The sequence below is a fragment of the Nematolebias whitei genome, chromosome 19, assembly GCF_014905685.2.
Source record: "Nematolebias whitei isolate Nwh7 chromosome 19, NemWhi1, whole genome shotgun sequence".
Taxonomy (NCBI): domain Eukaryota; kingdom Metazoa; phylum Chordata; class Actinopteri; order Cyprinodontiformes; family Rivulidae; genus Nematolebias; species Nematolebias whitei.
The window spans coordinates 36,730,972-36,750,650 of NC_056516.1; the positions used below are offsets into that span (position 1 = coordinate 36,730,972).

Genomic DNA, 19,679 nt, shown 5'->3' on the forward strand with positions numbered 1-19,679 from the left:
CGTGGGTGAAGTTTTGAGCTTACCTTGGACTGGTTGTTCTTCAGCCTGTGGGCCTCGTCCACCACCAGGCATGCCCAGTCTATAGAACCCAGGGCGGCCATGTCGATGGTGATCAGCTCGTACGACGTCAGCAGAACGTGGAACTTGATAGACGAGTCTTTCTGTTGGGAGAAAACGGAACCGGCGATGTGCAAGTTTAAACCTTTTTTCTAGAACTTCAGTTCCTGATTTCTACACCGTGGTCTCCTTTTACCTTCATCCTGGACGCCCTCTTCCCTGCTCGGATGGCGTTGTCCTCAAAGGAGAACTCGTTCTCCCTGATGATGGCTCGGCTGTCTTTGTCACCGACGTACGTCACCACGTACATGTCGGGAGCCCACATCTCAAACTCCCGCTCCCAGTTAATGATGGTGGACAGAGGAGCGCTGACCAGAAACGGCCCCTTGGAGTGGCCCTGAAGGTGGACAGAGGGAACCAGTGTAACTCCTTCACAGTAACACGTAAACATCTGTCAGTAAAAAGACGTTTGTAACAGCTGTATTACAGCGTGCTGATCTGCATCAATTACTTGTAAAGAACTTTAATACTTAAACAATTTAGAAAGCAAAACGTCTAATTGCAAATACAACAATATATAATAATTTATCGATATATTGCTAAAACATATTTTTACGCATTTCTAATTATATAAACAAACGGAGCATACACGTCGGTGAATGTAATAAAATTGATTCAAGTCGAGGTTTTTTCACTAAATAAATCCAGATTCATTTGACCACTTTCTAAATAGAATTATAAAATTATCTTACAATATTTACAATTTTTTTAATTTCTTATTGAACCGAGGCCAAGCGTACAATCAAACAAACATTTAATTCAAGCTGGAACCAGCTGCTGTTTAACTGACAAAATGGTAAATGGACTGTACTTGTGTAGCGCCTTTTAGGGCTGGGCGATATAGATATTTTAAAAATATCGATATAATTTCATACGCGATATAAAAAGAGACGATATCGATATAAAACGATACGGTCTCATACGCTACGTGGTTATAATTATACTTGAAAATCCACCAGTTTTTCTCCCAGTCTGCACCTTCACGCGTCGCGGCCCCTCCTCTCCCTCACTGAATACAAACCCAGCCCCCACCCGCTCCCCCCCCCCCTCCTGCTGCTGCAGCTCCTACTGTGAACAAGCTAAGATGCATATGCAGATATCAATCGTCACAAGAGGTCTTTGTTCACAGTGGAGACGCTCTGGTGACATGGATGAAATTCCTGACAGGCGTTAAAATGACTGGGCAGCTGCTACAAAGGAGAGGTTTGGTGTTAATGAACTGGTTTAGAGCGGCAACGTATGAAGTCGTCTTCTCATTAAACGACACAGGAGACAGATAACCAGCTTAGGGCGGTTTATTTACTGTGTTTCTTCTGGTATTTACACACAGCAGTAACCAGTAAAGAGCAAACAGAGAAGCTCAAACAGCAAGGCTCCATCGGTGTCAGGAGAGAAAAATCTCCAATGCGCAGCACGGCACTTTACACAGAGCGGTGCGTTCAAGAGCATAGGAACCATGAAATTCAGAAAAAAACAAGCCATAACCAAACAGAACCGAGCTCAGTAAACAAACAAATTACACGACAACGTGGTGTTTTTGTTAATAAAGGTTGAATGAATACACTTCATTAGAATCAGACTTTTTAAAGAGCGTCAGTCTTTCGTTGCGTTTGCTCTGCACGTTTTCTGTTTAAACTTTAAATGCGCAGCTGTGTTACAAGGGAAAAAAAAAACTTGTTTTATTTTTGAGACATTTATTTTGTACAGTTATAGCCGTTTGTTAATAAAGGTGCCTGTGTGACAAAGCTTTGACTCAGAAATATATTTTGTTATTACTTTATGGAAGAAAAAAAATCGATATATCGTATATCGCCATCCATCTAAAAAATATCGATATTAATTTTGATCCATATCACCCAACCCCAGCGCCTTTCTATCTGATCGAGATATTCAAAGCACTTTACAACATAATCTGTGCCTCATTTACCCATTCATACACAACTTTACTATATCTATACAAAAAAAAAAAAAATCACTCTATAGACTAATCAGAGCTTTAGATCACATTCATACACTGATGGGACACACACTGGAGGCAATGAGGGGTTCAGTGTCTTGCTCAGGGACACTTGGGCATGTGACTGCTGGTGGAATTGAACCCCCAGCTCTCCCATTGGAGGACGACTGCTCTAACCACTCAGCCACAGCCGCCCACAAACTGCTGATACTGAACACAAAATTCTGATTAAGTACCACCGTGTTTCTCGCAGCTTTGCACTCACCATTAAAACACATGTTGTGATGTCACAATCAAAAGAAAACAGATGTTCAAAAATGTGAAAACAATAATCCAAAAGAAGCAAAGATAAACGTGACTTTTCCTCATTTATAAATTCTTGCCGTTGCTTGCAAAAATATATAAATCACAAAATACATTTCCCTAATTTTGAATCATCTCATTAGCCCGTTCATTATTGGTCTGGTCACCTCATTTGACAATATCAGAGGAATTGTGGCTCAATATTTTACAGAAACGTAACACCACCTCATCGATTACTGGCAAACATATTGTTCGATTAAGACCAACACTAAATATATGAACAAACCCGTTAAAGAAATATGTTGAAATTTAACCAGAACCATCATCACTACCAAGTAGGGGTGTAACGGTGCACGTGGGTGTACTGAACCGTTTCGGTACGGACGTTCGGTTCACGTGTGTATCGTTTCGGTTATTTTTTCATTAATTAAATTTTATTAACGACAGATTACGCGCCACGGAACTAAAGTTCCTAAGCGTGTTTCAGCACGGCGCCATTATCTTGCAGCACGCTAGCATTAGCATTCTAGCATGTCGTTGCGGTCTCCTGTTGGGGAACATTATGTGTTTCTTGTTAAAAGACAAGTGAACAAATCCAAAGCGGTGTGTCGACGTTGTTTCACGGAGATTGGATCTGCAGCAGCGACACGTCGAACGGCATCATCCGAACGTGAACGTCTCTTCTACAGTTGGTGCAAAGAGCGATAACAGCAGCATTTAAACAACCTTCATCAGGTAATTCAGATCGGTCCAGAGCAACAGCACAAGCTGCAGGAGTTTTTAAAGCTCTGGATCTACGTCCGAATGTTGTTGATGCGCCGGCTTTAAAGTTATTGAGCCCCGATACGACATCACGTCAACACTTCAGCCACAAAGTTGTAGCAGCACTTTATGAAAAGATAAAACTGATCGTCAACAAGCCCTGGACCAGATTAAAGTCCTGATGATGATAAACGAAAGATTCAACCACCTCATAACAACCGTTCAAGAAGAGGTATTATTTTATTATTATTATTATTATCTAATTAACTTAACTTGTTTTTTTACCTCTTTGTTTTATTTCCAGTCTGGGACAGATAGCAGCTGAGTCTTCTTCCTCTTCAGGGAAATCCACCAGAGATCACCTCCAGCTAAGAATCTGTGACGAGTGAAGTCTGAACTTTTCCAGGTCCAAGAGGTTGTGACTAATAATGAGGCCAAACAGCCACGCTGCAACATTATCAAAGCTCTACCTCTCTATTCCTGCTGTTGTTCATGAGCGGTTTCCTCCACTGCTGGAGATGATGTCACTGCAACTAGATCTGAGCTTTTGGCAGAAAATGTGGACAAGTTGGTCTTTTTGGTCAAAAACTTAAAACTTGATTAGTTAGATTGTAAACTTGCTGCTTATTGTTCTGGTTCTGACTCTTATTGTATTTATTAAGATTGTTATTATTGTTAGTATAGTTTATTTATTGTAAAGAGTGCCTTTTATTTAAAATATCATCCAAATGGGTCGCTTTTATTTATTTTTATACAAACGTACTGTTTACTTGGCATATTTTCAAAATAAACATTTTTTAGTTCTTCATTTTGGCCTTTTTTTTTTTTTTTTTTTGGTACCGAAAATGAACCGAACCAAAATGTGATTTGAGCGTACCGTTACACCCCTACTACTGAGTGACCTGATTTACAGACTGTTGCAGACGGCTGATGCAGTAAGCCCACTGTTTGAAGGAAGTCGAGACGATTTGAATGATTTTTGTCTTTTCTGTATGTGCAACCGTGACGACACCAACATAAAAAAAAGAAACACAAAGTGAGACTTTCAAGACTTTCGGTGTCTCAGTCCAGGGTTGTGCCTCGTCAGCTTGAAGGCTGGTTTCTGCCCCGTAGAGACACCAACCACAGAATAACATGAGTTTTAAAAACATCACTTCCAGCTACAGGATTTGTGGTTTTAGCAGGAAGTGCATTCTGACCTCCCACCTTAAGGTGGCAGCAGCTGCACACGTGAAACCTGTCTGATTGTTTCCAGATCCAACTTAATGTCGTCAGAATCAACTCACTTGTACAAAATGGCTGGATGCCACCTGACCAACAGAACAACAGCGACGCACACGCACAACACAAAGCTTCTTACAAAACATGGGCTGGAATAAAAAACTGAGAACCAAAACCGAATTAGGAGCTGAAATTAAGTTTTTACCTTAAATAAATGTTAATAAACTCAATAAAAATGCTGACAAGAACAAAATTTAAGACCTAACTTGTTTTCTTATTTACAATTGGAGCTAAAATTCCCATCAAGCTAGATCAAAAGTAGCATTTAATGAAAATATCCACTCAAAACTAACAACAGTTTTGGTATATGTGGCCCAACTTCTCCCGAGTCAGTCCAGCGTCTCACCTCTTTATACAGCGAGTAGAGGAAAACAGCCGTCTGGACCGTCTTTCCCAAACCCATCTCATCAGCCAGGATGGTGTCGGTGCCCTGAGCCCAGGAGAACCGCAGCCAGTTAAGACCCTCCAGCTGGTAGGGGTGCAGGGTCCCCCCTGTGCTGTCCAGGTAGTCCGGCTGACGATCAAATTTAATGGTCGGCTGCAACCAGAAGTCAGGAAGAGATTCAGAACACGTTTTCAGGCGACTCAGAACAGTTTCTGTGCATTTGGTAAAAAAAAAAAAAAAAAAGGAGGGAACTTTCAGCAGTTTAATCTGTTCACTTACATCCACCACCGGGTTCTCGGGAGGTCTCTCCGGCCGCTTCACCCCCCTTGCCTTCACCTTGAGCTTCTTCCCTGGCCTGCCGTCGTCTCCCATTATCAGCTCCCTGAACAAGCAGAAGTTTGAAGCAGTTAGTGAACCACCGTTTCAATAAAGCCGCTGTCGTCCGTCCAGGACTGAGCTGAACAGATCCCACCTGTGGTTCCAGTACTGCTGCTTGTACGGGTCAAACTCGGGTATGTCCATGTCCTCGAACTCCCAGGTCGCCTGGTCGTACGGCAGCTCTCGCCACTTGATCAGATAGTGGACGTTGTTCTTCCTGTCCACACTGGAAAGGCAACAGAAAAACACTGAACTTCTTGTGTCATTTTCACTTTAGACCAAACTCCCTGGACAAAATATGTGATTTAATCACTGTGAACATTTTCAATAGATCTGTATCCATCAACATGCTGGCCATGTCTGCTCATAAATATCATCTGATTTATTAAAGCTTTGTCTTTCAATGGAAAAGTGGAGTTGTGACTCGGGGAATTCCTTCTGAACAGGAAAGGTTTGTGGATGTTTGAGATGTCTGACCTGTGGTTCAGGATGCGGTGGATCAACAGCCACTCCATCTTGATTCCAAAGCGGAGGTACTTCTCCTCCAGCTGAGCATACATGGGATCCTTGTGTTTCCTCTTCAAGAACTTGTCCTCCTCTCCATCTAAGAAGTCGATGGGCGGCGGCTCGTCCATGTCGTTCTTCCTCTGGTAGTTCCTGAACATCACCTGGCAGTAAATCTCCAGCTGCACAGAGGATCATTAAAGAGGACTCGTGAAGGGCGTGTACAAGGACGTCCTTGTAATTCATGATCTCAAAGGATTTCTTTCTTGGTAAAATAAAAGTTTAAATAAAATAAAAATCAGAGCAAACTTTTTTTTTTTTTTAAGTTAAAAGAAATGTGACTGTTTTTGTGTTGTAGAGGTTCCCACCTGCAGCTCTGTGACCCAGGAGCAATGCCAGTAGGACAGGTTGGACCATTTGGCAAAGAACTCCCTCTCAGACCGTCCTGCCAGTGGAGGGGGGTCAGGCTCATCAGCCGGGAGGTCTGGGGGGCGGGGCACAGGTGTTGGAGGAGGAGGGTCTCCCCATCGCCACGTTAAGATCTTCTGTACCTTCCTCGTTAGAGGTGGACACTGAAAGGCAGGAGGAGGGTTTTATTTATCACTTTTGTTATTCATCACGTTCGACTCAGACCCCCACCCCGCTCACCGTGCAGCGGGGGCAGATCCACTCTCCGTTGGGGATCTCTGGGAGCGGCGGGTTGAGGCAGTGGATGTGGTATGACGAGGGACACGAGTCGCAGCAGAGGAGCTCTCCTCCGTCTTTACAAACTCTGCAGAACTCCATGTGGTGGTCGTCCTCCTCCATCTCGCCCGCCTCGCCGTTGTCCTCCTCTCCCTCGGACGCGTCTTCTCGGGCTTCCCACTGGATGCCCTCCTTCTCCTGGGATGCAGAGAAAGATCAGTTTCCTCTTCAGCTGTTGTTCTTTTGGTGTCTAAGAAGCTGAACTTCTCGTTTCTTACGCAGTGCGGGCAGCTCCAGGTGCCCTCAGGCGCCTTCTCCATGTCGGGGTCCAGGCAGACCATGTGGTACGCCCTGGGGCAGGTGTCGCACAGGATGATCTCCCCACCCTGCTGGCAGACCTCACAGTAGTCCTGGTGGTCCGTCTCGTATCCGTCACCATCTTCTGCTTCTGATGGCGAGACAAAAGTCTTAGCAAATCACATCTTGTGACCCACATTTAGTCAAATCTGCAGATTTTCTTTAAGATATAAAAAAGCTGAAATAATGATGTGAATTTGTCGCCTTTTGTCAGACGCCGTTAGCTTTTTGAGACTAATGCACGTGAATTTAACGTCGGAAAGAAAAAAGGATTTCCAGTGAATCAGCCACGTCATGGTTGGGACTATAACTCTTTGGCTGCTGATGTGAACCCACCAACGATCCATTGATCTTGTGAAGAAGACGATTCACTACACTCAACTGACTCGGTTATAGTGACTAACGTGCCTGTTCACCTCATGCTCATCCATCCAACCCTTTGACTCAGGCGTTACCGTTATCTGCTGACACTTTAACTTGTAATCTTTAATAAACTGGGTTTCCTGGCAGCTAACACTTCCCAACACACATATAAAGTAGTGGTTCCCAACCCTGGTCCTTGAGGAACACCCTCCTGCATCTTTTACTTGTTTCCCTGCTTTGACACAGCTGATTTGAATGATCAGGTGATTCAACAGGCTTCTGCAGAACTTGAAGTAATTAAGTCACTGAACCAGGTGGAACAACTAAAACACGCAGGTTGGTGTTCCTCGAGGACCAGAACTGGGAACCACTGGGCTAAAGTGCTAAAAACAAGATACCCTTTTTCTTTTTGGGTTTGTTCTTGGAGGGCTTCTTCTTGCTGCGGCTGCTGCGGCTGTTTGAACTCTCCGACACGGAGACGCTGTGGATGCTGCCGTTCTCAAAGTCGCTGTCGACGTCGGGCTCGTCCTCTTCGCTCTGCGCACACCAGAAACAAACACCAACTTGTAGTAAGAGACGTCTCTCGTACGCCTGCTTTACGTTTATACTGTGAACGCAAAACAAGGAAAAATGTACCGATGAGCGTTTCCTCTTGCTGTTGAAGCCTCCCAGTTTGATTTTTAAAGGAGCGACCTTCTTAGTTTTGACGTTATTCTTCTTCTCTTGTGGCTTGGGAGCAGGTTTGGACTTCTTGCGAGCGTTGGGTCCTGCAAAAAGATTCAGGGAAGATCGTAAGGCTGGAAACATGAAAGTGTTGCCTCCATCTATTTGACTCTATGCGTCCACAGCACCTTTGCCTTCCTTGGTCTTGGCCTTGCGAATAGGTGGTGCAGGGGTCTGCAGAGGCTCTGCAGGGACCGGTGGTGCCGGAGCTGCTACGGGGACAACCTCTGCCACCATGCTGTCGACAGCAGCCGGTACGTTGGCGGTGGCTAGCGCAGCGTTAGCAGCAGCCGCTCCTCTCAGGGGGTTGTTGGTGCTGAACTCACGCCACTTTGCACCAAGAACCATCATCATCTTTGACACAGCGATCTTGGGGTTCTTGGCTGCGATAAGTGGTCTGTGGGTCGGATAAAGATGGAATATCGTAAATGAAACGGAAACAACGGAATATTTCTGTTAACTTGCAGCAGGAGTCTACCTGACAAACTGGCTGAAAGCCTTGTAGTTGGTCAGAGAGCGATAGTCTTCCTCGGTGAAGATGTGGTCGATATCCTCCATGCCCCAGTCGTCCAGCAGCTGAGACGAAGACTTTGGCTCCTACAAGAAGCAACAAAACAACGAAACTTAAAGTCAGACAGAGAAGTGAAATTGTTCAGTGATGTTTAAGTGGAATACACAAATAAGTCCGTGAAAAATTTAAAAATAATTTACTTGGGATACAGATCAAGCTTTGTGTTGTTTTAATCACCAAACAGGTAAATAAGAGCCCAGGCTGACTGAAACTTTTGTTTAGCTGTGTCAGCACAATTAAAATAAACAGCAAAATAAAGCTTAAATACTTTACTTTTTAAGCAAGTCCATTCTGCCTCCACTTGATTTTATCACTGATTTTAGTTGCACTTTGTATCACTTTGAAATTTTTGTTAATGAAAAGTGCATTACAAATTAAATTCATTATTATTATTATTAATATTAATTAATTTGGACCACAAAAATATCAATAAATAAAATAAATAAAACCCTGGTAGATTAACACAAATATGTAAACGGGTCTCTCTTAAAAATGAGTGACTCAACGAGACTACTTGTACAAGTGAAGGTTAAATAAAAAAAAAAAAAAGTCAATTAGCTGTGGCAGCCATCTTGAATGTGGCAACTCCAAAACTTATTCAGGTGTAGATGTAAATCCAATGATTGCTTCCTTAAGAGTTACACTGAAATATGTACAATAGTTAGAGATATTTTACTAACAAAGTGGGTTGACTCCAACAGTTAATGTCAAGACTTGGAAGCAATGATCTCCACAATGTGCTGTGATTAAAGTGATGTTAGCTACACCGCCTAATCTTAGCTCAATATTTGTAAAATTAGCTTCATTATAGGAATTGTTATATTTTTTCCCCAATCAACAGTAGCAGCCATTTTGAATTGGGTCGTATCCAAAAGGCATTTAGCCGTTGATGTACAGCCTGACTGGTTTGATTCTTGAGATATTTTGCTAATGGGACAGACATTCTGACACATAAGACACTGGGAAACACCATTACTGCCTTGCTGCCTCTGGTGGTGATCGATTACAGATTTTTTTTACCTTTTTTTTTTTTTTTACCCTTTGCAATAATCTTTTGGTACTATAGGTGATAAATCTTAAATGACTTAAGGACATTCAAGAGTTCATGCTCAATAATCCAGGTACAAATCCAGCAATGTCCAGTCAGACCATCTGGATGTTTTCGTGTTTTTTTGCTGAGACGTTCCGTCCTTCATCCGAAGGACTTCTTCAATCTGAGGAGCCACCAAACCAAACTGAATCCCACAAACAGCTCACTCCCAGAGTAGAAAAAACACAAGGGCGATGGTATCCGAATCTACAGAACCTTCACCCGTCTAGTCACTCAAAAGTTGTAACTGAAGACTAAATCTGATGAAGTGGACTGAATTGAGAACCCAGAGCAGTAAAGCCAGACCGAACACGTGTAGATCTCTGCTGGATCCAGATGTGCTTAAGCCCAGTCTCACAAAAGAAGCTGCTGCAGTCATGATGCACTGAGTGATCACACACATCCTGATGGACCAACATATGGGAGCATGTGTGACTTCCTGTCAGTCTGTTAGATCAAACCAGGCAGTAAGGCTTAAAAACAAGCTCTGCTTTGTGTCCGAGCATTACGAAGACCCAGTTCTTACATAAAACGGCCTCTTCCTGAGGGGTTTAAGGCATTATTTCACCACACAAGAAACAAAATAAGTTATACCACAGATGCCCGTTTTGCATGTGGAATAACAGCCTTTTTCTGTGATGACTGGATTTGCTTCATCAGAGCACATCTGCATGGCTGAGAGCTTCAAGTAGCCAGTGAAGAGCCTCCAAAATTAGAATCCAGCGAGCAGGAAAACACTTCCGTCATTGACACTGACCAGCATGTTTCTAAAGGCAATTACACCAAATTGCTTTGTGATATTTGAATCAGTTCACTGCCTGTACAGTTACTCTAATAGTTATCAAGAACAGCTTTTTCATATTGATACTTTGCTGATTTTTATGTCACATCATATTAAACTTTCATATTCTTCACTATTACAAATAAATAAATGTTGAACGTTAAGCTATTTATCCCCAATTGTAGAAAAATGCACACTTTTCTGTACATATCTGATACTGTTATAAAACCCTGTTTTAGTAATTTTACATGTTTTTCCGATGGCCAATATCAATCTTTGGAAATCAGGGCAGCCAATAGCCAATACACAACACCAATCTTATATTTATGGCCATTATCCAATTTTTATTAACCAAAATAATCCAATAACTGCTTAACCTAGTAAGCATGTCCTGATGCGTGCTCAATAATCCAGGTATAAAAATCTAACCACTTGGTTAGACTAATAAACATGCATTTTACAATTCTTAGAATAACTTATGTGCTTAAAAATAATGCACCGTAAAGCATGCTTGATTAAAAAAACTAAAGTGGGGCTACTGGTCATAGCAGCTGCTGCATGTCTATCAATTTCTTACTTGGTAACTGATTACCAGTAATCACGCACTGCTGCATGGTTTATTAAAGATTTTTAAAAGTGGCTGATACATTCGTCTGTCTCCAACTAGAACAAGGTTAAAAATATATATATATATATTTAAACTACCTGCAAACTGTTTTGTGCATCAAACAATGGAGAAAAAACTATTTCACAAACCACTGAGTTAGACATTTTATCAATTAAGAAGCTAAAGTCAACATTTTAACGTTCATGGACTCGCTACAAAATAACTGCTTTGAGTGTATATTGCTGTTTTTATTATAGATAAATGAGTTTACTTTGAAGTGGAGCTCATTAAAGTTTTAAGATCTTTGGCTGGTGGAGAGAAGTTCATGTCAGTCTGTCCTAGAACCAGATAAAACAAAAAAAGCAGCTCCTTTCTTTAATCAAAGCTACTTTACAACGTTGAGTTTTAACAACAGGCTGCAGACTGGAGCAACAAACAAAGTGGCATTGAATTAAAATGCATTTATCTAAGCAAAAAGAAAAAGGGTCAAGTGTGCAGTGTGGTGCTGCACTAGGATTGCCATGGAAACAGCACATTATAAGTAAATCTTACACACCCGTTTTCAACTTGTGCACAGACACACTTGCACACTTACACACGCCAAGCCACCCCCTTGCATAAAAATCATTAACAGTGAGGCCCCCTATTGGCCGCTGGGCTCCTGAATCCACCAGACAGTTCTTTTGTTCCAGCATCGCTCAGATCACACACGTTAGTCAAACCACAAGACTCCATTACAGGTACGCCGTCAAGAGGTCCTCTTCATGAAACACAGGAAGGATGGATACGAACATGTGTTTTCCAACAGAACAGTCAGTTTTAGTGACAGACAACTCAAATGTTTAACATCTGAACTCCTTGAAAATACAAATTTTGATAAATTCGAGGTACAACTATAAACTGTTTGAAGAGGTCTCAGATTTCAGCTTTTAAAAACCTGTAATGCAACTTTAGGCCTGACACCAAGTCATTTTCACTTCAATCAAGATAAAGATAGATAAAACTTCATTGATAAAAATAGAGAAAAGACCTTCATTCATGTGTCCAGAGTGCCCCGTCTGCGAGTCAGACTAACAGAGGCCCTAACGAACCTCTTGTGAGGAGTGAGAGGACAATCTGCATGTGAATCTAGCTTCCAGAACATCTCAGCTTTGAACCGGTCCAGTTTCCGGCCTTATTCCAGCCTCGGGCTCCGGCCGCCACGGCCCAAACTCTACGGACCCATTCGGTTCCGAGGGGAAACCTTGGATATTCTCTGTCTGCCAGACCCGGTTCTGGAGGGCAGTCTGGGAGGGCAGCTGCCGCAGTCGTTATCATCATAATCATGCTGCCAACAGGACCTGCTAACAAGACCCAACGCTGCTAACAAGACCACGCTGCTAACAGAACCACACTGCTAACAGTACCACGCTGCTAGCAGAACCACACTGCTAACAGTACCAAGCTGTTAACAGAACCACACTGCTAACAGAACCATGCTGTTAACAGAACCACACTGCTAACAGAACCATGCTGTTAACAGTACCATGCTGCTAACAGAACCTCACTGCTAACAGTACCAAGCTGTTAACAGAACCACACTGCTAACAGAACCATGCTGTTAACAGAATCACACTGCTAACAGTACCATGCTGCTAAAAGAACCTCACTGCTAACAGAACCACACTGCTAACAGTACCATGCTGCTAACAGAACCACACTGCTAACAGTACCATGCTGCTAAAAGAACCTCACTGCTAACAGAACCACACTGCTAACAGTACCATGCTGTTAAAAGAACCTCACTGCTAACAGAACCACACTGCTAACAGAACCACACTGCTAACAGTACCATGCTGGTAACAGAATCACACTGCTAACAGAACCATGCTGTTAAAAGAACCTCACTGCTAACAGAACCACACTGCTAACAGTACCATGCTGCTAACACAATCTCACTGCTAATCGAACCACATTGCTAACAGTACCATGCTGTTAAAAGAACCTTACTGCTAACAGAACCACACTGCTAACAGTACCATGCTGCTAACAGAACCACACTGCTAACAGTACCATGCTGCTAACAGAACCACACTGCTAACAGTACCATGCTGCTAACAGAACCACATTGCTAAAACTACCATGGTACTAAAAGAACCTCGATGCTAACCGAACCTCGCTGCAAGTCACAACAGAAGTCATCTCAGGACACTGCACAGAAACATTCATTTATTTAAAAATAAGTTAACATTATGTTGTTAAGAGAAACTCACTGCCAACAGAACTAGGGATGAGGCCGATCCGATCCAGTATCCGTATCGGCCTCCGATACCAGCATAATTTATGTATCTGAGCTTTCTGATCCAACCTGCAGAGATTTCCGATCCATGATGCATGTTGGCTTCAAACTATGGGATGGATTTCCCTAACGGAGGCGTGTTTCATGAACCCAGAGTAATAAGACCCGCCTCACATTCAGGAAATCCATTTCATAGTTTGTAGCCAGCTACAATGTGAGGACTGAGTTAGCAGCACTGTGGCTAACAGCTAACAAACTTTTCATGTAAACATGTTCGCTGTGTGGAAGTATTTTACACTAGAAACACCACAAAGCAATGCAGCAACGTGCAATGTATGCAGAGCCATAGCGCCACTTTAAACCGCTGTAAAGTTAGTTTTACGTTGGACGTTCAAGCTGCGTGGCTTCAGCGGTCTGCTCCTCTCGCTGAATCCGTAGCAGGCAGCCCGACCCAGTCCAGCCACGTCCAATCTGCCCCGTTCAGTCTGCCCGTCTCTGAGGAGGGGCAGACTGCGAGCAGCTGACCGAAATCAGACTGCCTGCTTCGGATTGAACAAGAAGAAGACATCGCTGAAGCCCCGGAGCTCAAATGTTTACAGAGAAGTTGCTAAACTTCATCATAATAGAAAACAAAGGATTTCACAGCTTGATACTTGCAGCCAAGATACAGTTTACCCTCCAGAGATATTTATCAGTACAACAGTAGACAATCATAAAAAACATGATTTGAAAATTACAAGAAAATTATATATATATATATATATATATAAAAATAAAAAAAAACAGCTAAAGTGACGTAAAATACTAAAAAACATGTCTGTGTTGGTTTATGCCACGAACTTAGCAGATGTTTAAAGTAATTTAATTTTTTTATTCAATTCATTTATTTATTCATTTAAGACAAAATAAAACAAATTCATCAAAAAGAAAACATTGAATGAAAAACGTGCAGAAAAAAAACAATTCTTATCTCCACCTTATTTAAAAAATTATATAAAATAAACTTTAAACAATCACTTAAATTGATCACTTTAATATCCACTTTAAAGCTAGGAATAAAAAAAAAACATGTTTTGTGTTGGCAGAATTTAATTCTAACTTTAAAACTTATCCGACAATAATAAAACTTACCTCAAGTTGCCTTTTTGGACATGCATGCATATATTTGTACAAATTGTACTTGAGAGGAGATTATTACAGCCTCATATAAAATCAATATTGATCATGATATCTGAATTGGATCGGTCGATATCCAGATTTAGGTATCGAGATCGGATCGGAAGTTAAAAAATGTGGATCGGCGCATCCCTAAACAGAACCGCTCTGCCAACAGGACCGTGCTGCTGTAGATGTATTTCTTTTTCACTGTTGGCGCCCTGTTTTTGTAGTTTTGTTGTTGTTTTGTCGAGTCGAGACGGTTCTTCTCGTTTTGAGCATTTCATTTTGTTAACCTTATAACAATTTGCATGTGACAAATAAACCTAACCTGACCAACTGAGCTGCATGAACATCCATATAAAAACCCATTTGCACTTTCTTGCTTGAGTTTTGTTTATCACGGTTTTCCTTTATGTCAATAAAGGGCGACAAAATGGAAGCAAAAATAAACAAGCCAAAATATTCATCTTTTACACAAGAACTGTAAAAAAAAAAAAGTAACATATCCAACTTGTTTATAAAGTTTAAATTTGCAGAAACTATCTCCCAAAAAATAAATGCCTTTTGTTTAGAAAGGAGTTTACAGAATACTTCTGTTTGCTTATGATGCAAACGATACATGTCAAACTCTTTGAAACAAATACTTAGATCACATTCTTGTCACGCACTTACCGAGGAATCATCGTCGTCGTCCTCCTCATCTTCCTCCGGCTCCGGTTCTTTCCTTTTGGAAGAGCTTCTCTCAACCCCGGCGCTGTTTCTTTTCTTGTCTTTGCCGCTGCTGGCTTTCTTCTTCTTCTTGCGTCCTGGAGTGTAGTCGCTGCCCTCGCTCTCGGAGCGCTGGGCAGAGCAAACATCTTCTACATCTTCTACTCCACCAATGTCCATGGGCTCAGGTGAGCTGACAGGTAGCTCCTGGTGCAAAGAATGTTTAAAAAAAAAAAGCACATTTTGATTGATTTTTCTCTGATCGAATGACAAAAACTGTCAGCTGAACAGTTTATTTCTAAGAGAACGCCTTCTCTTAAAACCCATTTACCTCTCTGCGTGACCGCCTCTTGCTGCCTTTGCTCTCTCTGCTCTTCTTTGCCTTCTTCTTCTTTTTCTTCACCTTCGGCGACTCATTCTCCGAGATCTCCTCTTCCTCTTCATCTGTAAGTGGAACCAGGGGATACACTTCATGTTTAGGACTCACACCAGTCGAGTGCGTGTCAGCACATTCAGACTGTGTGATTGTTACTTAACAACAAGTTCTGACGATAACACTCATATCTGAACACTTGCACATCCTGCTGGAAACAAGAAACCAGTCACGTGTTGGGTCATTCTGGACATCGCTCAACATGCTAACTCGATCAACCAGTGTGACTTGTAAACAGTCAGTACATTTAAGAGAATAACTAAGACCAGCTGTAAACATGTAGAAAGATAAGACGGTAGATGTGAAGGTTTAATGTATTTGTTTTTAAATTTCAGTATCAAATTTTACATTTTGCCAGCATAATTGATCCCTCTGTGAAAATTAGACTGCAAACACACTACCCTTGTGTTAAGGTGTATATAGCAGAAAACCAGATAAACTACTGTAGGACTAACTACCGGTTCAATTTTGTGTCCTATTTTATAAGAATTCCTCATGGAGGGTGATTCAAATCAATGCTCTGGTGGTTAAAACAGTAATTTACAGCAGATTAATCTATATGATTCACCGCAGTCCTGCAGGCCTTACGAAACAGGGTTGTTATACAGAACGAGCCTCTGCTGCATTAACGCTCAGAGCTCGTTTCTGTAATTGGTTGTACTGTAACTTCAAATGTAAAACGCTGTTGCTACTTAGACACAGTTTGGGAAAAGAAAAAAGTTAACTGTTTGGGCCCCATTTGAAAAGTATGACACTACAAATAAACGGGCATCAAGTACATCAAAATTCAAATAAATGCTACGATGTTGCACAGAAAGAATACACCAATTTTAAAGAAGTTTACAGAATCAGGGATTTTGTTAACAAGATGCTTTTTTGGAAAATGTAACCTTGAGCTTGGAATGTGCGATATACACGGTGCGCAGTAGAAACGATAAGACTACGATAGAGATCTGTATTCTAGAGGCTAACTGCAGTAATGATGTGTCTGATGTAAAATCAGAGTTGTCAGATTTAATCGTTACTTTTTCTTTTAGTTGAAAAGTGCCTAAGTGGTGATAAAGTCATTTCTTCGAGAGCTAAGTAGCAAAGCTACAAGCTAACTACGGCCGGCTTGCCGTACTCGTAGTCGGACGCATGCGCAAAACACTGTGTTCTGTCGAAAGTTGTTTTTTTATTGTTAGTCGAAAGTTCCTTCATCAGCTTCAGAGAGTGCATTTGAGCTAAAAAAAAAAAAAAAAAAAAAAAAAAAAAACTGGGTTAAATCTGATCTCTGAAAAGAACGCGGTGTTGTGTGATTTTACTGCGAGACCCTCTGGTCAAAGCACAGAGGAAACTGGTCGCCATTTTGTGTCAGCTCTCCTTAACGCGGAAGGAGACGCCCACTAGATGGTTGGAGGGTGAAGTGTTTCGGTGTAAAATGCTGCTCTGCTGCTGTTCATTTATTAAGTGAGAACACTGGGGTTAACAACATATTAGTTTGTTTAAAACGTATGGATAAAACTACATGTAATAACCTTTGCACTGTTTTGCACTACAAGAAAGACTTGGTTTGTTAATTATTTTAAAACTCTTTCTTAATTGAGATTATTTTGTGGTATAGCAGTTTTCAAAACAAATGATGGCAAAACAACACCATATGCACATATCGTGATATATATCGTTACCGCCACCCACCACAATACATATCGTGATATGAATTGTATGCCATATCGCACATCCCTACCTGGAGCTACAAATCTGCTCTGAGCTTGTGTAACGGAAGAGATGAGCTTGAAATAGCATTTAGTAGCAAAATTACTACATTAACTTAATAATAAAGCTATTGCTTAGCTGCTGTCCGTCTTGTCACTTTCCTGTCGTAACCCAACTCGTAAATATAAACTGTCATGGTTAGTTCAGAACGCGGTTACCTCCAAAAAAAAAGCTAATTTCTTTATTTGTACGAGTTTGTTTTCACTTTAATGTGCATCTTGAAACACGGCAGATAAGTTCCGTTTAAAAATATGTCCATTTGGTAAATAAAGTGCATGTTTTTGGTCGATTACTACTTTAATCTGGACAAATATTTTGTCCTCGAGGGTTCACCGTGTACGCTGCGCGTGATCGCTAAAAATCAAGCTAACTGTAAACAAAGCAGCCTTCAAGAACACATATACACCCGAATAGATTTAAAATGTGTATAACGAGTAAGTTGGATACATTATATTTTGTTTTATTTTCTGTAGTTTTATTCCTCGCACAGTCAAACCGAAGGCGCCGGCTGTGAGGAGGGGAACGCTACGGAACGTCACACGCAGCCTTTCAAGCTAACTGGCTGCCTCCATCTTGTCATAGACACGTAAAAATACCGGTAGCTGGCTAATGCTAGGCCCCGGGAACATGCCGGTTTGTCGGCGTGACAGCCCTACACTACAACCACCAGCCTCTCACAACCTCCGAGTGTGGTTAGGGTAAAACTACTTGCCGTCTCTAAAATGTGTTTGATAGCAGGTTCGCTAGAGCGGATGCTGCTAAGTAGTTAGCCGCATCGACGCGCTAGCGCTGTGCTAGCATGATTGATGTGAACGTCAAAAACATCTGCTAACGCACGAGCAGCGTGAACATTAGCAGATTCGGCTAACGAGCCTCATCTTACCGTGCATTAGGCGGTCGTCGGCGACTCCGTAGTCTTCTCTGTCATCTTCACTTCCAGACATAGCGGACAGCGGGAAACTTTCTTTTTTAGTTAGCTAGCACTTTAGCTAGCTATAGATAAAAGTTATTATTTTGAGATAATCCAGAGTTCAGCCTGAAGTCCGTCCAAATCGTAGCGGGGACACCGGCCAGGTTCAGTAAGAACACAAAAGAAAGCGGAAGTGGATTGTTAGGAGCGAAGCAGAGCCCGGTAAAACACAGGACATTAGCAGTGAACACATGGGGCAAAACCCCAACTTTACCCGGCTATTGTGAAGTTTATACAAATTATGCACAGCACGCACTCCATCCCTGCTGACATCTACGGTTACTTTCAGTGCCATTAGCATGCGTGCTAACAGAGCTGAGCCGAACCGGCGGGCAGATTGAGATTAGAGACAGAAAAAGAGTCGCCTCAGAGCTACAAATAAAATGACACTCGCTGAGGCGTCCTCGCGCATTTTCCCACAAAATCCCAAGAAAACCCCAAACTGACGTACTCACAACTTGACTCCGAATCGCTCCAAAAACCGGTAACTCCACGCGCAGTTTGCCAGCGATTTAACGTTTAAAAGCGGGTTTTGTCTCAACGGTGCGCATTCATTTAAATATGTTTGTGTTTTTTGGTGGTAGCGTGTGCGCACGACGCCTTCTCCTCTTTCTCTTCCTCGCGCGCGCACACACAAAGAGATCAGGGGGCAGGCATCCCATAATATTCACACACACACACACTTACATGCACACACTCATACATATACACGCACATTTCACTCACCCCTCCCCCACTCTGCATAGTTACCTTGCAACGTACAGACCATAATAGTCAACTCACCCCCTCCCTCTTCTACAGTCTCTTCCCCATTCCTCCATGCAGATCCCCCCCCCCCCCCATTACACCTCCACCCCTCCCATAGCAACCATGGTTGCCATAGAGACGCTCACCCCCTCCCACCCCTGTGCAGCATCCCATAATAGTAATGAGTGCAGTCACTGACATCCCACAATAAGCATAACTCCAAAAAGAGAGAGATAGGAGAAAGGAGGGGGGTAAAAAGGAAAACGCGCTCACATGGCAACTGTGTGTGCCACATGACTGCTCAACTTCAGTGCATGTTTGCATGTGTGTGCAGACATGTGAGCTGGACTCCTGAAGACGGTGCGTCAGGTGAGGCGCTGCAGCGCACCTTTAAATCACCCCGGGGCGCAGAAAGTGGGGTGACCCGGGTTTCACCCCAGCACAAGGCCTTATGTGCCCCAACACACATTACTCAGCACGAGGGCAACCTTTTAGTCAGCCACATTACTGGGAGCAGACGGTAAAGCTGCTCAGAGAAGCTTTAAAAAGTCCCAGCAGTCCCTCTGGTGAGGAGGACTGTAAAAGGTCGCGGGGGTCAAACCTGCAGCCGAAACGTTTAAAATCAGCAGCTGGAGGTATCCCTCAAAACTCACAGGAGAGCGCCGAGAAGTGCAAGCCAGCAGCTGAGTTAAGCTGTCTGCACTCGTACAGGCGCTGGCGTGCTCCACAGGCTGTGAGGAAATGCATCGCAGTCAATGGTGGGAAAA

At 42.5% G+C, this 19,679-nt stretch overlaps 2 protein-coding genes across 3 annotated transcripts in view; one reads left to right on the forward strand and one right to left on the reverse strand.

Moving 5' to 3' along the window:
• Positions 1-18,866, reverse strand: part of chd4a (chromodomain helicase DNA binding protein 4a) — a 30,022-nt gene extending 11,156 nt beyond the window's left edge. The window contains exons 1-17 of one of the 2 annotated variants that reach the window (XM_037692916.1): positions 18,621-18,866; positions 18,079-18,231; positions 15,339-15,451; positions 14,972-15,214; positions 8,293-8,411; positions 7,943-8,211; positions 7,728-7,858; positions 7,490-7,628; positions 6,650-6,819; positions 6,336-6,569; positions 6,056-6,259; positions 5,661-5,869; positions 5,278-5,409; positions 5,085-5,187; positions 4,767-4,958; positions 254-454; positions 24-161 (exon numbers count right to left, since the gene is read on the reverse strand). In XM_037692916.1, coding sequence (XP_037548844.1) covers positions 24-161; positions 254-454; positions 4,767-4,958; positions 5,085-5,187; positions 5,278-5,409; positions 5,661-5,869; positions 6,056-6,259; positions 6,336-6,569; positions 6,650-6,819; positions 7,490-7,628; positions 7,728-7,858; positions 7,943-8,211; positions 8,293-8,411; positions 14,972-15,214; positions 15,339-15,451; positions 18,079-18,139 — 2,658 coding nt within the window. In that variant the 5' untranslated portion in view covers positions 18,140-18,231; positions 18,621-18,866. Of the gene's footprint in view, positions 1-23; positions 162-253; positions 455-4,766; positions 4,959-5,084; positions 5,188-5,277; positions 5,410-5,660; positions 5,870-6,055; positions 6,260-6,335; positions 6,570-6,649; positions 6,820-7,489; positions 7,629-7,727; positions 7,859-7,942; positions 8,212-8,292; positions 8,412-14,971; positions 15,215-15,338; positions 15,452-18,078; positions 18,232-18,616 lie in introns of both variants that reach the window. The other variant, XM_037692917.1, reaches the window with a different exon arrangement.
• Positions 1-19,679, forward strand: part of eno2 (enolase 2) — a gene marked incomplete at its 5' end in the record, with an annotated part of 167,193 nt that overhangs the window by 75,091 nt on the left and 72,423 nt on the right.